The following is a 16,243-nucleotide window of genomic DNA, read 5'->3' on the forward strand; positions in this document are numbered from 1 at the left end:
CACAAAGAAAAAGATGGGAAGAACCAAGGTCCACCAATGCCCAACCTATCTGTAATTGCAGGAAATGAACTTTCTGGAGTATGCCCAACTCCTACTAGCAGATGATCTCTGCTCAGTTCTCCAGAGAAAGATGGAATGCCTGCAAGGCTTTGAATGAGATACTTTGACCTTAATGTTAGAGGGCCAAATCCTTGGCTGCTGTAAATTGGCATAGTGCCTCTGAAGTCGAGGAAGCTGTGTCATTTTACACTTGCTGAGGGTCTAGGTCATAATCTTTAATAAGATTTGGCTGAGGCCAGGTTTGGATACCTTAACTCACAACTGGTAGAATATTACCTTGCAAGAAGCCCAACTGACTTCAGTGGGACTCCTCATGTTGTAAGATACTATGTGACCAAGGATATAGCCATCTGGTGCTTAATAAGTACCCAAAGTACATAATCTATAGTGACTGTATACAAGCCTGAAAAAGAGACAGAGGCCCTACAGATGCAGCAGGGAATGTTAGGTATGTTGTTGAAAACAAGCTGCCAAGAAAATATTTTAAAAGAAAGAACAGTACAAACCCAGGCAACTTCTTAACTTGCAGACAATGTACATATATAAAAAAGAAAAAGAATAAACAAATGCCAACCTGTACTTACATATAATGTAATAATCTTTTTTCCTCTGAAATTCCAGGCCCCAGAGGTTAGGGCTGAACTCTTGAAACTTGATGGTAAATTTAACATCTTGATCTGGCTTAGCACAGTTGAGTAGAGGTGTGTTGTCCTTTTTAATAGTACAGCTATCTGCTTGGTCTTTATCAACCATGTAGACCTTATAATACTCATACTGGCCAACAGTTTTAGAGTCCACCTTTGGGCATATAATATCCAGTTTGTCTCCTATTTGTGGGTATAGTACCAGTCCTTGTCCAGGAAGGAATCTAAAAGAACCAGGAGAAAAGGGGAAATGTGAGACATTTGATAAAGATTGATTCAGACAAATGGCATGTGAAACGAGCAGGCAGGAATACACCGTTTCCAAACCATACATGATACAGATGAACGAAGCAGCTGTTGATAGTTTGTGCCTGACAATTTAAAATCAACAAGGTACGAATTTAGTTCTTGAAAATTAGAGCCAGAGTATGTCTTGTAAGCACTGTCCCACTTTCGGGGACTTGAAAAGGCTTTGTGTCCCAAACAAGCACAATGATTACCAAAGCTTCCTTCTACAGCTAGCCAACTCCACTAGCCAGTGCAGGAAGGGCAGGGTCATGACACCTTTTCTCCTTCTTGTTTTAGGAGGCTAGCATCTCTAGCCTCACACTACCTTGCACTTATTTTGTTCGATTCCTGCATGGGAGACCAAGGGGTGAGAGATTTCTTGCACCTCCTGTTCCAGGGCACGGCACAATCCAGCCCTTAGGATTTACCCAACATATCAGTTACTATTATGTGTATCACACAGCACCTAGGAGCCCCAGTCACGGACTAGGACTCCACTGTGCAAGGTGCTGTACAAACACAGAACATAAAGGCATTTTCCGCTCCAAAGAGCTTACATTCTACTGCCAACGTACAGTAATGTGACCAGCTGTAATGATCTACTCTTCTCCCTTTCGCTGCCCAGTCCCATCGAGAACATGGTTGTGGTCTTTGTAACTTCAGAAAGGCTTTATTTCTTGTATTGCAATCCAAACCTCCACTATTTCTCAAGCAGCCCCTTTGGAAACTCTCTGACACAGATTTCATAATTCTTAAGGAATCACAAGTGTGGAAGCATTTTGTTTCCATCCTGCTATGATATATTTGCTGTTGAAGTTCATTAACAGGCAAGCTTCATCAAGAACATGTCGAGCTACTTATCATAATTAGTCACTCATCGATCAAACAACAGGACTTATTTTAAATTGTGCCTTAAAAGAAATGTTTTACAAACACATAAAGGAAAACTAAAAATAATTAATTGCAATATTGATTCAGCCACAAAACAAACAGCCCTATTCTCGCAAGGACAAAAGCCATTGCACTTTTCTGCTAACCTTTTTTCTTAAGATGTATTTGGTCCAATTAATGCCTCGAAGCAAGTCTTTAGAGCTGGAACTACTGATACAATATCCACTACTGCCTACAGCTAAAAGCCTCTCTCTTCCCTTTTTCTCCTACCTGCCAGCCATATTGCTGCAAAGATCTTCCTTAATGGAGAATTGCTCCGAAAAACTGAAACAATGGCTTCCTAATGAACATTCTTTTTCAAGTGCTAACACTAAACAACACACTTAGAAAACCCACCTCATTCATAGGCAGTCATCCTGCAGGCTCTTTAAAACATTAGAGACAGAGAACAAAGCTGTAAACCTAAAGTACCCTCATCCTTTAGTTGGCTAAAGGAGCCCACCAGCTATAGCATAATTAATAGATCAGAAGTCGCTAACTCAAAACCAGTAATGAGGCCCCCCCAAGTTTCTGGTCTGTAAATTGCGATTACTTGGTCCTCCACAATGTGAGTTTAGGATTTATAATTTGTACTAATGAATGGGATTATTTCACTCACAAAGCCTTTGGAAGAATTATATTTGTTGTGAAGCAGTATGTAGCAGGAGAAAGGCAATCGTAATTACAAATGCATTAAAAAAAACAAGACAGTGTTATGGCAAGAAAAATGCATGTTGCTATAATTCACTGGGTCTCTCTCACTCGTGCTATTTAATGTCTGTGTTACAAATATTGGGCTCAGCCATGCCTACCGGGCACAGGCCTACACTGGGGCCAGCGTGAAGCTGCATTGCCTCCCAGAGCTCATAGGCATGCAAGAAGAATGCACCCAGTGCTGCATCCCTAAAGGGAGCTGCATATGCTCTCTCCATGGCAGAGGCCAGAATGTAGAAGCCTCACCCCTTTCTTTCTTCTCCCTGTCGCCTTTGGAGAGGCCACCACCTTCGGGGGCACAAGCACAGTTAGTAGGGAGTGGCCAACCCTGCACAGGGAGCGTAAAGAGAAGGGGCAGGAGAAGAATTTACTGTACTTCTCTCCCATATACCAGCACAGGGGCTGGCCACAATCTTGGGGCAGAGTGAAGATTACTTGTGCTCCTTCCCACTTTGTGCCAGGAGAAAGGCCAGCTGCTGTTTGGTCCCAGGCCTGCAAACATTTACTCGTGTATTTCCATTGCAGATGTTGGAAATACTTAATGCAATTTGCAGAAGCGCTTGCAGAATCGGGCCCTTCGTTTTCAATAAACCAGCTTACATTTGCATGTAACATGGACATAAATATTGCATTAATTGGGTTAGAACATGTACCTGCTTACCATAAATCTTGCCGATATAATTTAGAAGCCTTTCTGAAAAATAACAAAACAGACCTTTTGAAGCTGATCCTAAATTTTGGGGGCAATGGGTCAATGGGGATGACTGAAGTGAATGGAAGTTTGGAGTGCAAAAGGAATGCAGGCCAAGGCCCAAAGACAGTATGGGAGAACAGTTTTCAATTCGAAACAGACATATAGTGGGAAACATGCTTTCGGTTGTTGTTCTTGTTTGGGTTTTTTTAAGGAAATAAATAAATGCAAAAGAATAGAAAAATGGACAGGGAAATAAAAGTTAGAGAGCTTTAAAAGCCACTTAAAAGCCAGGAATCGGAATATAAAGGGTAAAGGACAGAACAGTCCCATTATACTGTTTAAACACATTTTACAAGAGCTTTAACTGATGCACTGGTTAGACATTACAGCAGATGGAATATTCTGGCTATGTGTCCGAACTCAGCATATTCTGAAAATTGAACCTGACAAAGCTTCTTCCACTCCAATTTTCAGACTTCTAGCATTTAACACTGATGAGGTAAAGGGGAGGGGAAAAAAGGAGGCCTGAAAATGAAAGGTGATGTTAGGAGCCTGATTGAGTTGAAACCTTCTCCACAGTTTGTGGCTTTGGCTGTGACCTTTTCATGAGCAGAGTTCATGCAATTTACTTTCCTTGTGATAGTAACTTATAAGTATGGGTGGAGACTGTAAAGATCAAGAGCTTCACCTGATTCATTTATGTGCCATACAGAAATATAGTGACCCATAACTGGGAACGGTTATTATACAATAGCATACGAGTAAGGCTGAGATTTGCAAAAATATGAGACTAAAATTAGGCTCTCAAACTTCATTGCACCCCCTTCTGACAACAAAATTACTACATGACCCCTGGGGCAGAGGGCCAAGCCTGCCGCCCTGGGTGGGAAGAGAGAGGGCCCAAGTCCAAGCCCTGCCACCAAAGGTCTAATGCTGACTCTGGCGACCCCATTAAAATGGGAGTCGCAACCCACTTTGGGGTTCCAATTCATAGTTTGAGAACCACTACAAAAACTCCCTAAGGCTGTGAGTCTCAGATCCCGGGTCAACTGGCTTGGGCTCCTGGGGCTCATGCTTTTGGGCTAAAAATATTAGTGTAAATGTCCCCGCTCGGGCTGCCACCTGGATTTTGAGACCCTCTCACCTCATTGGGTTTCAGAGGCCAGGCTCCAGCCTGCGTAGGAACGTCTACACTGCTATTTTTATCCCCACATCATGAACCCCACAACCCCGAGTCAGTTGACCCAGGGTCTGAGACTCGCTGCTGTGTGGGGAGAAGGGGAAGAGTTACAATGTAGATGTCCCCCTATATTTTTTCATTTAGGTTCCTAAATAAATAAACTGATTTTCAAAAGTGCTGAGTAAGGCCACTTACCTAGGTGCCTACATATGGAATTAGGAGCAAAATCTAGGACTGCATTTTTGAAAAAATCTTGGACTAAATCTTTACATCTGCAAATGGAGGACTATGTTCAGCCTTGGTGTAAGTTAACAAAACTTCATCAGGGCTGAAAATAGCTTGTAATATTTATATCATTGCATCTACTGTTTACAAGTTTTAAGGCGTAGTGAGCCAAACACCTCTCTGTTGAAATGGTTGAAGGGCTGCATAATAAAGTCAATAAATTGCTCTCATCCTACAGTCCTAACAAAAAAGTCAGTGTTTGAAGCCAACTAAGGTAGCAGCAGGCTGACTGAAGTGTTAAGACATTCACACATCCAAAATCCATCCACGTATGCTGGAAGTGATTTGAAAGGTGTTCATGAGAAGGTGCCTTCAACTAATTAAAAGCTTATGTCAAATAGAAGTGTAACTAATATGGAGGATCAAAAAGTCTTCTGAATCCCACGAACGATGCCAAAGCAGCGGTGCCAGTGTCATATGTTACACTAAAGATCACACTCTGGTTGAGTCTCACAGCAAGGATACATTAATTATGTCTGAAACAGTTGGGGCAACTTCTACAGCAAAGATACCCAGTATGAGGCTTAAAGGCTACATGCAGACCCCATAGTCTAAAATGCTACCCTCCAGCTGTCTGCTTGCAGTGCAGATTTCCATTGCTGGCGAATTCAAACAGGCTATTTCTGTTAATCTATCAAGGAGGTATAAAAGAACAAACAAATACTAATGGGTAAATAGACACACACACACACACAAAGTAAGGAACAGATCCTGCTTCCATTGAAATCAATGGGCATGCAGCATATTTTCCAAGAATGGGAGTTTTAGGCCAGGAGTGCAAGACCATAGGAGACTGAGGGACAAAGGTGAATTTAGATCTACCTTCATCCCTCCCCAATGCCAGGAATTGGATGGCAGCCACAGGGATGTTCTAATTTGCACTTGGTAGCTGTCTCAGGTTCCAAGGGATCATTCCAACAGCCAGAGTTTGCCTAGCCATAGGGACACTCCTTTTTGCCCATGAACGTCCCTTATGCTGGCAGGCCTACACCAACAATGAAGTCTCCCATTCCAACGCAATCCTCGGGAGAAGGATCTACTGGTTTATGGCTCCTTTATGCAGAGAGGCAAAAGGAGGCTGCTGTGTGATCAAATATCTGGCCCACAGAAATTTGTCATCGCAATGATTATTCTGGGAAAGTGTGCAGAAAATATTTTAGGTATAATGAAAGCTGTACATTGAAATTAATGTACTTTCTCTGTAGGCATGTTCATACCAACAGTGCACTTTCACTGAGGGTCCAATATTTGTTGACACTGTTCAAAATCCCATGAACACAAATCCCATCCATTATTTAAACTATTCACTCATCTTGGCCTAACAAACAGTAACATGCCAAGTATCACATTCAATTTTCCCAGAAAAATTTATCAAAAGATATTTTCTTTAAAAATTGTAGATCAAATATTCATATGCTCCAAAACAAAAAAAAAATGAGTTGGGGGGCTGGGCAGGGAAGAGAACTGAAACAAACAAAGTCTGACCCTCCACTCCCATTAATATTACTGTAATTTTCTACACTACACTTTGTGCTTCTACTGTAAGCCCCAACCATTTCCTGGCATTAATATACTATCCTGGTCAAAGTACTATAGAATTTAAATTTAAGAATCCTATAGAAAGGATCTCATTCTTTATTAAATTTGATAATAGTTTTAAGACCAATTTCTTAAGAATGTAATTAAATTTTATAAAAACCTATTACATTCACCCCTCTTAAATTATATAGAACTTTTCCATAGGAGTAACCTGTCAAACCTGCCCTACTTCCTGATATTAGACTCTACTAAAATTAGGAGTACATCTGTAAGTGGAACTTTTCATTGAGAATATGTGCTATCCTTACTACATAGCTACTTCTGAAAACTGTAAAATAGTCAAGGGAGACAAATTCTTAGACTACATTAATTAATCCTGATGCCAACAATATGTGCTGCTGTGCTTTTCCCAACCTGGGAAACTGTAGGTACTCTCAGCTTTGGAAATGAAGTTTGAACCTAGACATTTCCCAATAATGTTTAAATGAATGCAGTTATAAGAAGCATGTTAGTACCTATTAACCTCGAGTATGTAACTAGGGAAAGAGTGCCAAATTTACATACTCTAATATCTTATCTGAAATAATTGGTATCAACATTTAGTCTTAAATTAACATGACAAAAATAACCCTAAAAATGAGAACAATCAAGTTGCTTCTTAAAAATGAAGAATGAAACCTTCTGTTAAGGAATCCCAGATACTTAACTTTATGAAGTTTAACTACCAATCTGACTATAAAGTTACTCATTGAAAAGTTTCATTAAGGAAATATCATGAATACTAATAGCCCTAATATGTTAGATGTGGCCATGTTGCTTGTAAAAGTACAAATTGCAGCAGACTAAAGAATATTGTGCCAAGTATATCTCCCTATTTTAAAAAAAAACAAAAGAAAACAATGGCCATTAAATAATACATATATTCATGATCTTGCTTTTAAAAATCAGTATTTTGCATATCAAACCCCATATCCACAAACCCCATTTTGCATATCAAACCCCAAATGACTGGAAACCAGTTGTAAGTGAATGAGTTCTCTGTTCGATACAGAAATACAACTTTTTATATCAATCACCTTCTTATTCTATTTCAAGTTACGACAATAATTTGGAGGTACTGCATACCTTATTAGAAATTATATCTATGCATTTTCAGAAGCAGTAACTTTATGGACCTGATCCCACTGAAGATTAAATTGCCACTGAGCTCAATGGGAGCAGGGCATGTACTTAGCTCCCCAGTAGCTGATGTGGTAGAAATATCAAAACGAGCTGCATCAAAAAAGATGAAGGTGAATCTCATCTTTCAAAACTCTTATGGATTTTTTTTTAAAGCCATTAGTCTTGCACATGTCCCCTAAGAGAAAAACTACCTCTGACTGTGGGATTGACACCAAAAATATAATGTGATGATTGAATCAATTTAACACACAAATTAGAAGAGTAAACTTTGAAAATGTAAATTAATTTCATTCCATTTCATTCTGTTTCATTTCAATTGACTTAAACATGGTTTGGAATCTATTTTCCTTGCCAGTGTTATATGATTAGGCTATCAGAAGCACATAACAAGGTGTGACACCAAATTTTAAATGATGCACTAGTTTAAAAAAAGTCAACCTCTCATCTAGCATCTAATCCACCAAACTCTTACTCACACCAGTAGTCTTTGATCATGCAAGAACTCTCTCTTACTTAAAGAAAAGGAGTACTTGTGGCACCTTAGAGACGGTGCCACAAGTACTCCTTTTCTTTTTGCGAATACAGACTAACACGGCTGCTACTCTGAAACCTCTCTTACTTAAGTGGGACTACTCATATGAGGAAAGATTATTTGCATTAATAAAGGATGACAGGATCAGGCCCAAAAAGAGATTTAATAACAAAAAAAATTTCACAGTTATAACTTAAGATCATTGAAAGTCAAATTAACAAACTACAAAATATCACAATGCAATTTTCTAAAACTGGAGCTCTTTTACATTCCCTTTCGTGAAGGAAAAAATAATGGAAAAAAACCACGTCAATAAAAGTACTTTTTTGGCTTGGAAACATTATACTTATTCCCTTTGGCAAGCCATTTGAATACAAAAGCTTCAAAATAGTATCCATTGAAATAGTCACTATTCGCCATACTCTATTTATTGGATTGTGCAGGGCCTGCTCACCCCTTCCTATATCCAAGAGTAGATCCAAGTGCACTGAGGAACTGTTAGTGCATGTCCACACAGACACTTAGCATGCGGCACGTTAGTGCTGGGCAGATATACCCACCCAGCTAGCAGTGAACTAAGTGTTCGTGTAGACAAGTCCTCAGTCACCATTCTGGACACAAAATAGCAGCATTGCCACCAGTTAGTGTGACAGAAGTCTTTACAGCCCCAGACATGTCATACTAGAGGACCAGATCCTATTTGACTGAAGTCACTTGCAGAACTTCCACTGACCACAGTGGTGCAAGATCAGGGTCATCTGGAGAGAGGGGGTGTCATATACCTACGGCTAAAGGCTTGGCAACCTTTCCACAATGACTCTGTGATGGTAGATTTAGTCTAAATTGTAGGTGGATGGGAGAGATCAGTTTCAGCTGTTCCAATTGGCAGTTTTTGGTAATCATACTTTACCAAATGCTACAGAAAAAAAGAAAAAACAAAAACCAGAAAAAAACAAACCATGAAGTTCTTTTAAGCACGTGCCCCAAGGTATATAGATTTTTGAACAAAATAATATTTGCTTTGCTAGATTGCATTGATTGTCAGATAGTGCCGTTATAGAACATTCCTGAAGAGGAGACATTGTGAAGTCATACAGCCCCAGCTACTCAGCCCTGAGTGACACTGGGAGGCATATCATCCCCTGTAGCTCTTGGGGAGCAAAGCCACTAAAGCTACCCTTTAGAAAGGTGCAGCATGCTCTTGCTTACATGTCCAGCCAGCTCGAGAGGCCATTGTCAGGGAGGAGGATGCGGGGTGGGGTGGGGGGCGAAAGCATGGTCACATTTCTTCTGAACCCCTTACAGAAGCACCTCTAGAGGGTCACAAGTCGGGTACAGTCTTGCACTTGAAGGAGCACAAAGTCTCCAGCTGTGACCAGCTCCTGGGTGGGGAAAGTCACACACACCATCTTTTGTGTACATGCAAGGGGCCAGTCACAATCCTGCACTGAATCTGCTCTCCTGGAAATACCATGAAGTTATTTACCTTATCTTCTCATGAAAAGATCTGATTTTCAAAGGCTATTACTTCAGCTGAAAAATTAGCTCTCATTCAATGAAAACAATGCATGGTGCAATGTAGTGCAGCCCAGGCCTTCTACAGCTGCCACCTCAAGCTCTGGGCTAAAATAGTGGCCATTGATCCACTGCACTTCCAACCCACGAAGCCCAGCAACTGGAGCCATGTAACTGAGTAGTCAGCAGCTTCTTCCCCAGCATTTCTTTCTGTATTGGCCTATTCAAAATTAGCCTCTCCAGGACATGGAGTGCAGAAGCCCTGATGAATGGCTGCTCTGCCTTCAACTCCCTCATGCAGGGCTACCACAAGATTTTTGAAATACATCACGTCTTCTGCGCTTCCTCAACCACGGGGGTGAATTTCAACCACACTGCGTAAAAGGCAAGATTTTTCTTTGCTGGGGAACCTCCTTTTCCCTCATTGTTCAACTGTTGAGTAGGAAAAACACTAAAACACACCCACCAACCTCATTAAAATTTAGACTTGCTCATGCTTTACATCCCTTACTACGAGATATAAATCTGGGCTGAGCGATTGGTGAAAAATATACTGCACAGATGGGGAAAACTGCACTTCCTCCTGCCTGAAAAGAAAATGCCTATCTGGCTTTTTTTTACATCAGTATGGGGAGTAAAGTCTGGCTTTTTTCACACCAGAATGCAAACCAGGTAGTAAGGTTATGAAATGAGATTATGAAAATGTGTAGGATCTAGCCCTTTTAACTGGACTGATATTAGACTTCTGTTCAAAACTACAGCTTTTATATTCAGCTTTCTTACGTGACCTCCACATAAAGTACTATTAATAACAATTAGCTTTTTTGTATTATTGTGTAGAAAGCAATTATTGCAGTGGCATAAGAATATAAAGCACTAGAGAATTCAGATCCATTTATTAAATCAATTCTGGTTACCACAAAAGAGAAGCTAATGTGCTGTAGACTTGGTCTCCAAACTGAAGAATGTTATTATGAATATTACCAATATTCTATTTTAAAACTGTGTTTGATTATATTACCAATATTTTATTTTAAAATGGTATTAGATTATCAGTTTGGTAACACTTACACACACACAAACACACACACTTCAGTAGAAGAGGTTTAAAAAAAAACCACAAGTGGCTGCAGTGGAGAGTGGAAGCTGGTCTGTATAAATGGGTTATTCTGTGGAATTTCTGAAGAGAAAACACTCAGTAGGTGCATTGTAATTAGTTGCTCTTTCTAGTTACCTCTTGATAAATGATGCATGCGGCTCTGGATGAGAGCCCAACTCTTGACCCATGACACCACTACACACTTTAGTACTTCAACCAGGAATCCCAAGCCTCAGAGTTCTTTTTGTTTTATTTTTTACACAGATGCACTTCTGGTAATACACAAAATGAGCCCTAGATGTTAGACTTCTTTCAGCAGTGCTTTATGTAGTTATGTTCTAAATACACTTGAGGAAGGATTTCGGACTCAATCGTTTCAAATGGGCAGCATGTTTCATGCTGGGGTTAAAGGACAGAGTACAGAAAGACACACATCTCACATTTACGGCCACAATGCTTAATGTTAAATGTCTTCCACTATTTTTTAAGTCTCTACATGCAGAAATCATTCATAAATACTGGTTATTTTAAAAACAGAAGATCAGAAGCCTAGAGAGAATGCAACCTCTATCATGAAAAAATACCCTTAAAAAAAATCAACATTTTTGGATAGCACTTTACTGCCCCCTTTTGCACTTTAACATTAAAACAGGTTTCAGCATGAACTTAGTTATGTGAAACCCTGTGTGATAATGGGGTACAACAATAGGGCACTAGGTTTACATAGGATTATGTTATCACATACTACTTTTGGAGCATCTTACAATTACCTAAAATGTAAACGAGTGAGGTGTTGATCCTCCATGGCCTTCAGTCTGCAGGGAACCAATCAGTAATTAGAGGCTTGAATGGACATTTTCTACTTTAATCTGCTTGCATGTGTATGCTTGGAGTGATTGTTTGTTATCACAGGTGGCCCTTCTTTCATACTTTTCTAAAGCAAAGATCATCTGCAACTTGAACCTAGTTTTTCATTAGAAAGAAAAGAGTGACAAAGGGTCATCCAGTTTGGGAGCCATTAAGATGTTAGCAATCCTTGTGCTAAAAGTATAGGTGTGTGTTTCAAATCAGAACTTCACAAACTGGCAGGCAAAATATTTTCATGAAAGGTAAAGACAAGAAGCCTCTAGACATTCAAATGCCCTGCCAGCCCAAGGGCCACAAACCTGTTCTGCAACTCTGCACTGCAGCTACGGTAGTTACAGAATTCTTGTGTGTGTCTATGTCTGTGTATACATATAGTACAAAAAGTAATAAATCTATAGTCTAGTGGCTAGTTATTTACAAAATACTAATTCATGATGACAGAGCCGGAGGGGGCTCTCCCTGCCCCAGTAACGTTGGCTTTCATTTGACAAAGTCCATGTGCTGTTGTGTACACTTATATTTAAACTTAATCCATTTCCCTCTGTCATCCTACAATTACTATACAAGTCACAGTAATATTAAATTTCACTGCCTACAGCACCCACAACTGAACCTCTACTGTAATGAAAACCTATTCCCTTTGATATTAATGCTGGTGTTTTTTTCTCCATTTGCTAGCCACAAAATACAGGAAGAGCCTGATGTTGACTTAATTAAAGAGTCTGTATTTAAAATATGATGCTGGAAACATTAAACTAGTCTTTGCTCTCCCAGCAAAGATAATCAAGTTATTTATTTATTTATTTGTTTGTTTGTTTCTTTAAAATTCGGGCCATGAATTCAGTGTAACATAAACCTACTGCTCCCACTCCAAGTGCTCAAAAATACTCTGAGCCAAAAATGAGAAGCACAGCATTTTCTTGAAAAGATGCAGAGCTGCGTGTAGTGCGTACGGAAAAGAAAGTCAAATCAAACCATGTGTATTTCTGACAGAAATCACTAAAGTCTCTGCTTTTAGTGAGCTAACAGAGACCAGCTGGCATCTGACAAAAAACTGTTTTCTAAAGGACACTGTAGATCACAAATTTCAGAGTAGCAGCCATGTTAGCCTGTATCCGCAAAAAGAAAAGGAGTATTTGTGGCACCATAGAGACTAACAAATTTTTTTGAGCATAAGCTTTCATGAGCTAGTCTGTGCTCTACTCTGTTACTGTTACTGAACCAAATCTGGTGTCAACCACATGCAAGGAGGTGAAATAAAGTTTTCAGTCTCCTTTCTCTTAAGTATAATTTGTTTGCACCTGTACAGTCTTGTTCCAAGCAATGCTCTCAGCAGCAGTCTATAAAAAAGGGTGGGGACTGCCTTGTTATTTGGTGAGACATTCATAATCACTGACTATCACTTATTAAATACATTCAGATAGTATTTTCAGCTGGTTCACTTGTTGTTCTAAAATAAATTATTCCATACTATTTGTCTACATAAGAAAACTGTAGAGTTGGAACAAATTCCTATCTCATGCCAGTTCATCTGGGATATGCCATACTAGCGGTTTGTCACATTATAGGATGGAATAAACAAACAACTCTTTGATAATACACTGGCATGTTACAATCTAGAATTTATATGTGAATATTTTCAGAAAACCCATCCACAAATTTCATTTCACTTTGTTTCATTCTACATGCTCTTCCTTTCACATGCAAAAAAAAAAAAAAAGTTTCATTTAAAGCAGAGATAGGCCCAAAGCAAAACTCAAGATACAAACTCGGGGTCTAAATCAGAACTACATTCTCTTTTTAAACCATAGATTCAATCACTCCTGAACTTGGGGATCTGAAATCCAGATTTAAACCAAAACTTTCCTAAAAAATTCAGATCCAACTTTCAGACTCAGCCCATTTTAGAGCTAGGCTCGAGTTGTGAGCAAGAATCCCAGCCTGGATTCTGTCTTAGATCTAAGATATTGACTTTGCTCTGGAATAGCCTGGATTCAGCACTGGTGGCCAGCAATCAGGGTAAAGACACTGGCCTTACTCCTAGCAGCAGGCAATAACATGCAAAGGTTTGCATCAACTGAATTATTCATGTAGGGTTAGAGCTTGATTAGCAAAATAGATGTACTCCTAGGGTGACCAGATAGCACGTGAAAAATCAGAACACATTTTTTTTCGAGGGGTGGGGAGGGTGTTCAGTTGCATATATAAGACAAAGCCCCTAATATTGAAATGGTCCCAATAATATTGGGATGTCTAGTCATTCTATGTACCCCTCTCGACTTGTCCTTACCTATATTAGGGATCTGCATTGGTAGCCAAACTTTTTCTGTCATGCATCCTGCCTTATCCATAATGGAACCTGTCTGCATCCTCCCCGCCCACAAACCACTGTCGGGAGCCGCAGCCAGGAATGGGGCTGGAGTGGAGCTGCAGCCAGGAGCGGAGCCGGCAGTCGAGACCGGGGCCAAGAGCTGTGGACAAAAGCAGATGCTAGGGGCCAGGAGCCGAGGCAGGGGACGCAGCTGGGAGCAGATCTGCAGCCAGCAGCCAACCTGCAGCTGAGGCTGGGCCAGAGTGAAGCTGGGGCAAAGCAGGGATGGGTGGCACTCCTGCCCTGCCCTGCCCTCCTTGGGGGCTGGCCTGGGTCCCACTGCGCCCCTCCCTGCCCCCAAATGTTCCTCCATGCCCCTTTGGGGGGACGCAGTCCACAGTTTGCGGACCACTGAGCTACATCTATTACTTGCCACCAATAGGTGAATTGGGGCTATTGGGGACACCGGGCATGACCACTAGGTAACTCAAGGGGATGGAAGACCAGGAGTGTCGATGAAGCCCCCTCGCTCTAGGCCCAGATGGCCCCCCTCCTTCCCTTTTCTGCCTGGAGATACTCACAGTCTTCAGGCTGAGAAATTTGCAACAGTGTATTGCAGGCACAGACTGGCTGGAGCAAGATTAGGTCAAGCAGGACAGGAATGTTAGATAGTGATGAAGAAACAACTCCATATATGGGGGAATAGATGATAAGAGGAAAAAAAGGGAACTGGCCGGTATACCAGATTGGCTATATGGATACTTAGGACAGCTTGCTATTGGATAAGCATGCTAAAGAATGAATGTATAAAATATGTGTAACTGCTTGCACTGGTGTGCAGGATTTGAGATTGTTGTCTCTCTGTACCGCTTGAAGCTTCAAATAAACTTTTCTACTTCTCCACCCCATTGTGATTATTGGACGATGCACACCGGGCAACGAATCCAGCTGTTGCCTGCCTCAGGCATTTTGTGCCAGCAACAGTTTTTGGCGTCGCTGGGTGGGCCAGAGGCTACAACACAAGCCTTGCCCGGATCCCTTGCAGGGACCGGCGGGTGAGGACTCCGACCGATGCCCAGTGCACACCGGTGTGATTCCCGGGGGCCTCGGAGGGGCATAGCCCAACCAGCCCCGTAGGGCACAACGGTGCAACGCACCTGATCAGTGGAGAAGTGCTGCGGGCGACGGTGGGGAACCGGTCCTTCAGATAAGGTAGGAACTTTTTGAAATCCGGATTGTCTGCTCTGTTTTGAACCTGGGGACGCCCAGAGTTACCCTGTAGGCATGGAACAGGGACAGAGCTCAGGAGGGAGTGCACAGTGTACGCCCCTAGAGTGTATCCTAGCAAATTGGAAGGTATTTGGATCGGATCCGATGATTAAGAATAAATTAAAACGATACTGTACAGTTGACTGGCCTCAATATCAACTAGAGGACCAGGAGCGGTGGCCACCAGGAGGGTCAATTAATTACAATACGATCCTCCACTTACTTTTGTTCTGTCAGCCGGGGAAATGGAATGAACATCTGTATGCGCATTTGTTTTTGGCTTTGTGTAATCGATCAGATGTCTTACAGCGATGTAATTTGACTCCGACTGGTTCAGTAGTGGCTAATGTTAGTCCCCAGATCCCCACCCCAACTGTGATGGCAGGTCCGGTGTCCCCTTCCGCCCCCATTCCCTCACCTGATAGGGCCCCTACTGTAGGCTTATATCCTTTACTTACTGAAATTAAGATCTCCCGTACTGGCACGGGTGAGCCATGACTATACAGGTCTATACCCATGTGCCCTTTAACCCTATGGATTTGGCTGATTTCAAAGTACAGGCAGGGGGAGCATCAGCTTTCCAATGAGAGGAAGGAGGCTGTCTGCCAGGTTCCCGTTCCCATTAATTGTAAACTCCTCAGAGCCTTCCTGGGCATGGTGGGGTTCTGTCAGATATGGATCCCGGAATTTGGACTGTGGGCTAGACCCCTGTATGATTGTGTAAAAGGAGCAGATCATGACCCCTTCTATTGGACCCCAGAGGCTGGCAGGGCATTTAAAATCTTGAAAAGGAAGCTGATGGAAGCTCCGGCTCTGGGCCTCCCGGATCTCACTAAGCCATTTCAGCTGTATGTACATGAACGAAAGGGGATGGCCCTAGTAGTGCTCACAAAGTTGTTGGGAGCATGGAAACATCCCGTGGCCTATTTCTCTAAGCAGCTGGACCAAGTGGCAAAGGGAAGGCCAGCGTGCCTGCGAGCAGTTGCAGCCACAGTCCTGACGCTGGCTGAAGCTGGGAGGGACAATACAGATATATACCCCTCATATGGTCCGAGCCTTATTGGATGCAAAGGGAGGCCTTTGGCTCACGCAGGCTCGGATGGCTAAGTACCAGGCTAAACTTTTGGAGAACTC

At 41.6% G+C, this 16,243-nt stretch overlaps 1 protein-coding gene across 1 annotated transcript in view; it reads right to left on the minus strand.

Moving 5' to 3' along the window:
* The window catches only part of EFNB2 (ephrin B2), a 55,291-nt gene that overhangs the window by 22,997 nt on the left and 16,051 nt on the right, over positions 1-16,243 (minus strand). The window contains exon 2 of the mRNA XM_038377706.2: positions 645-928. Coding sequence (XP_038233634.1) covers positions 645-928 — 284 coding nt within the window. The remainder of the gene's footprint in view (positions 1-644; positions 929-16,243) is intronic.

Source organism: Dermochelys coriacea, chromosome 1 (assembly GCF_009764565.3).
Source record: "Dermochelys coriacea isolate rDerCor1 chromosome 1, rDerCor1.pri.v4, whole genome shotgun sequence".
Taxonomy (NCBI): domain Eukaryota; kingdom Metazoa; phylum Chordata; order Testudines; family Dermochelyidae; genus Dermochelys; species Dermochelys coriacea.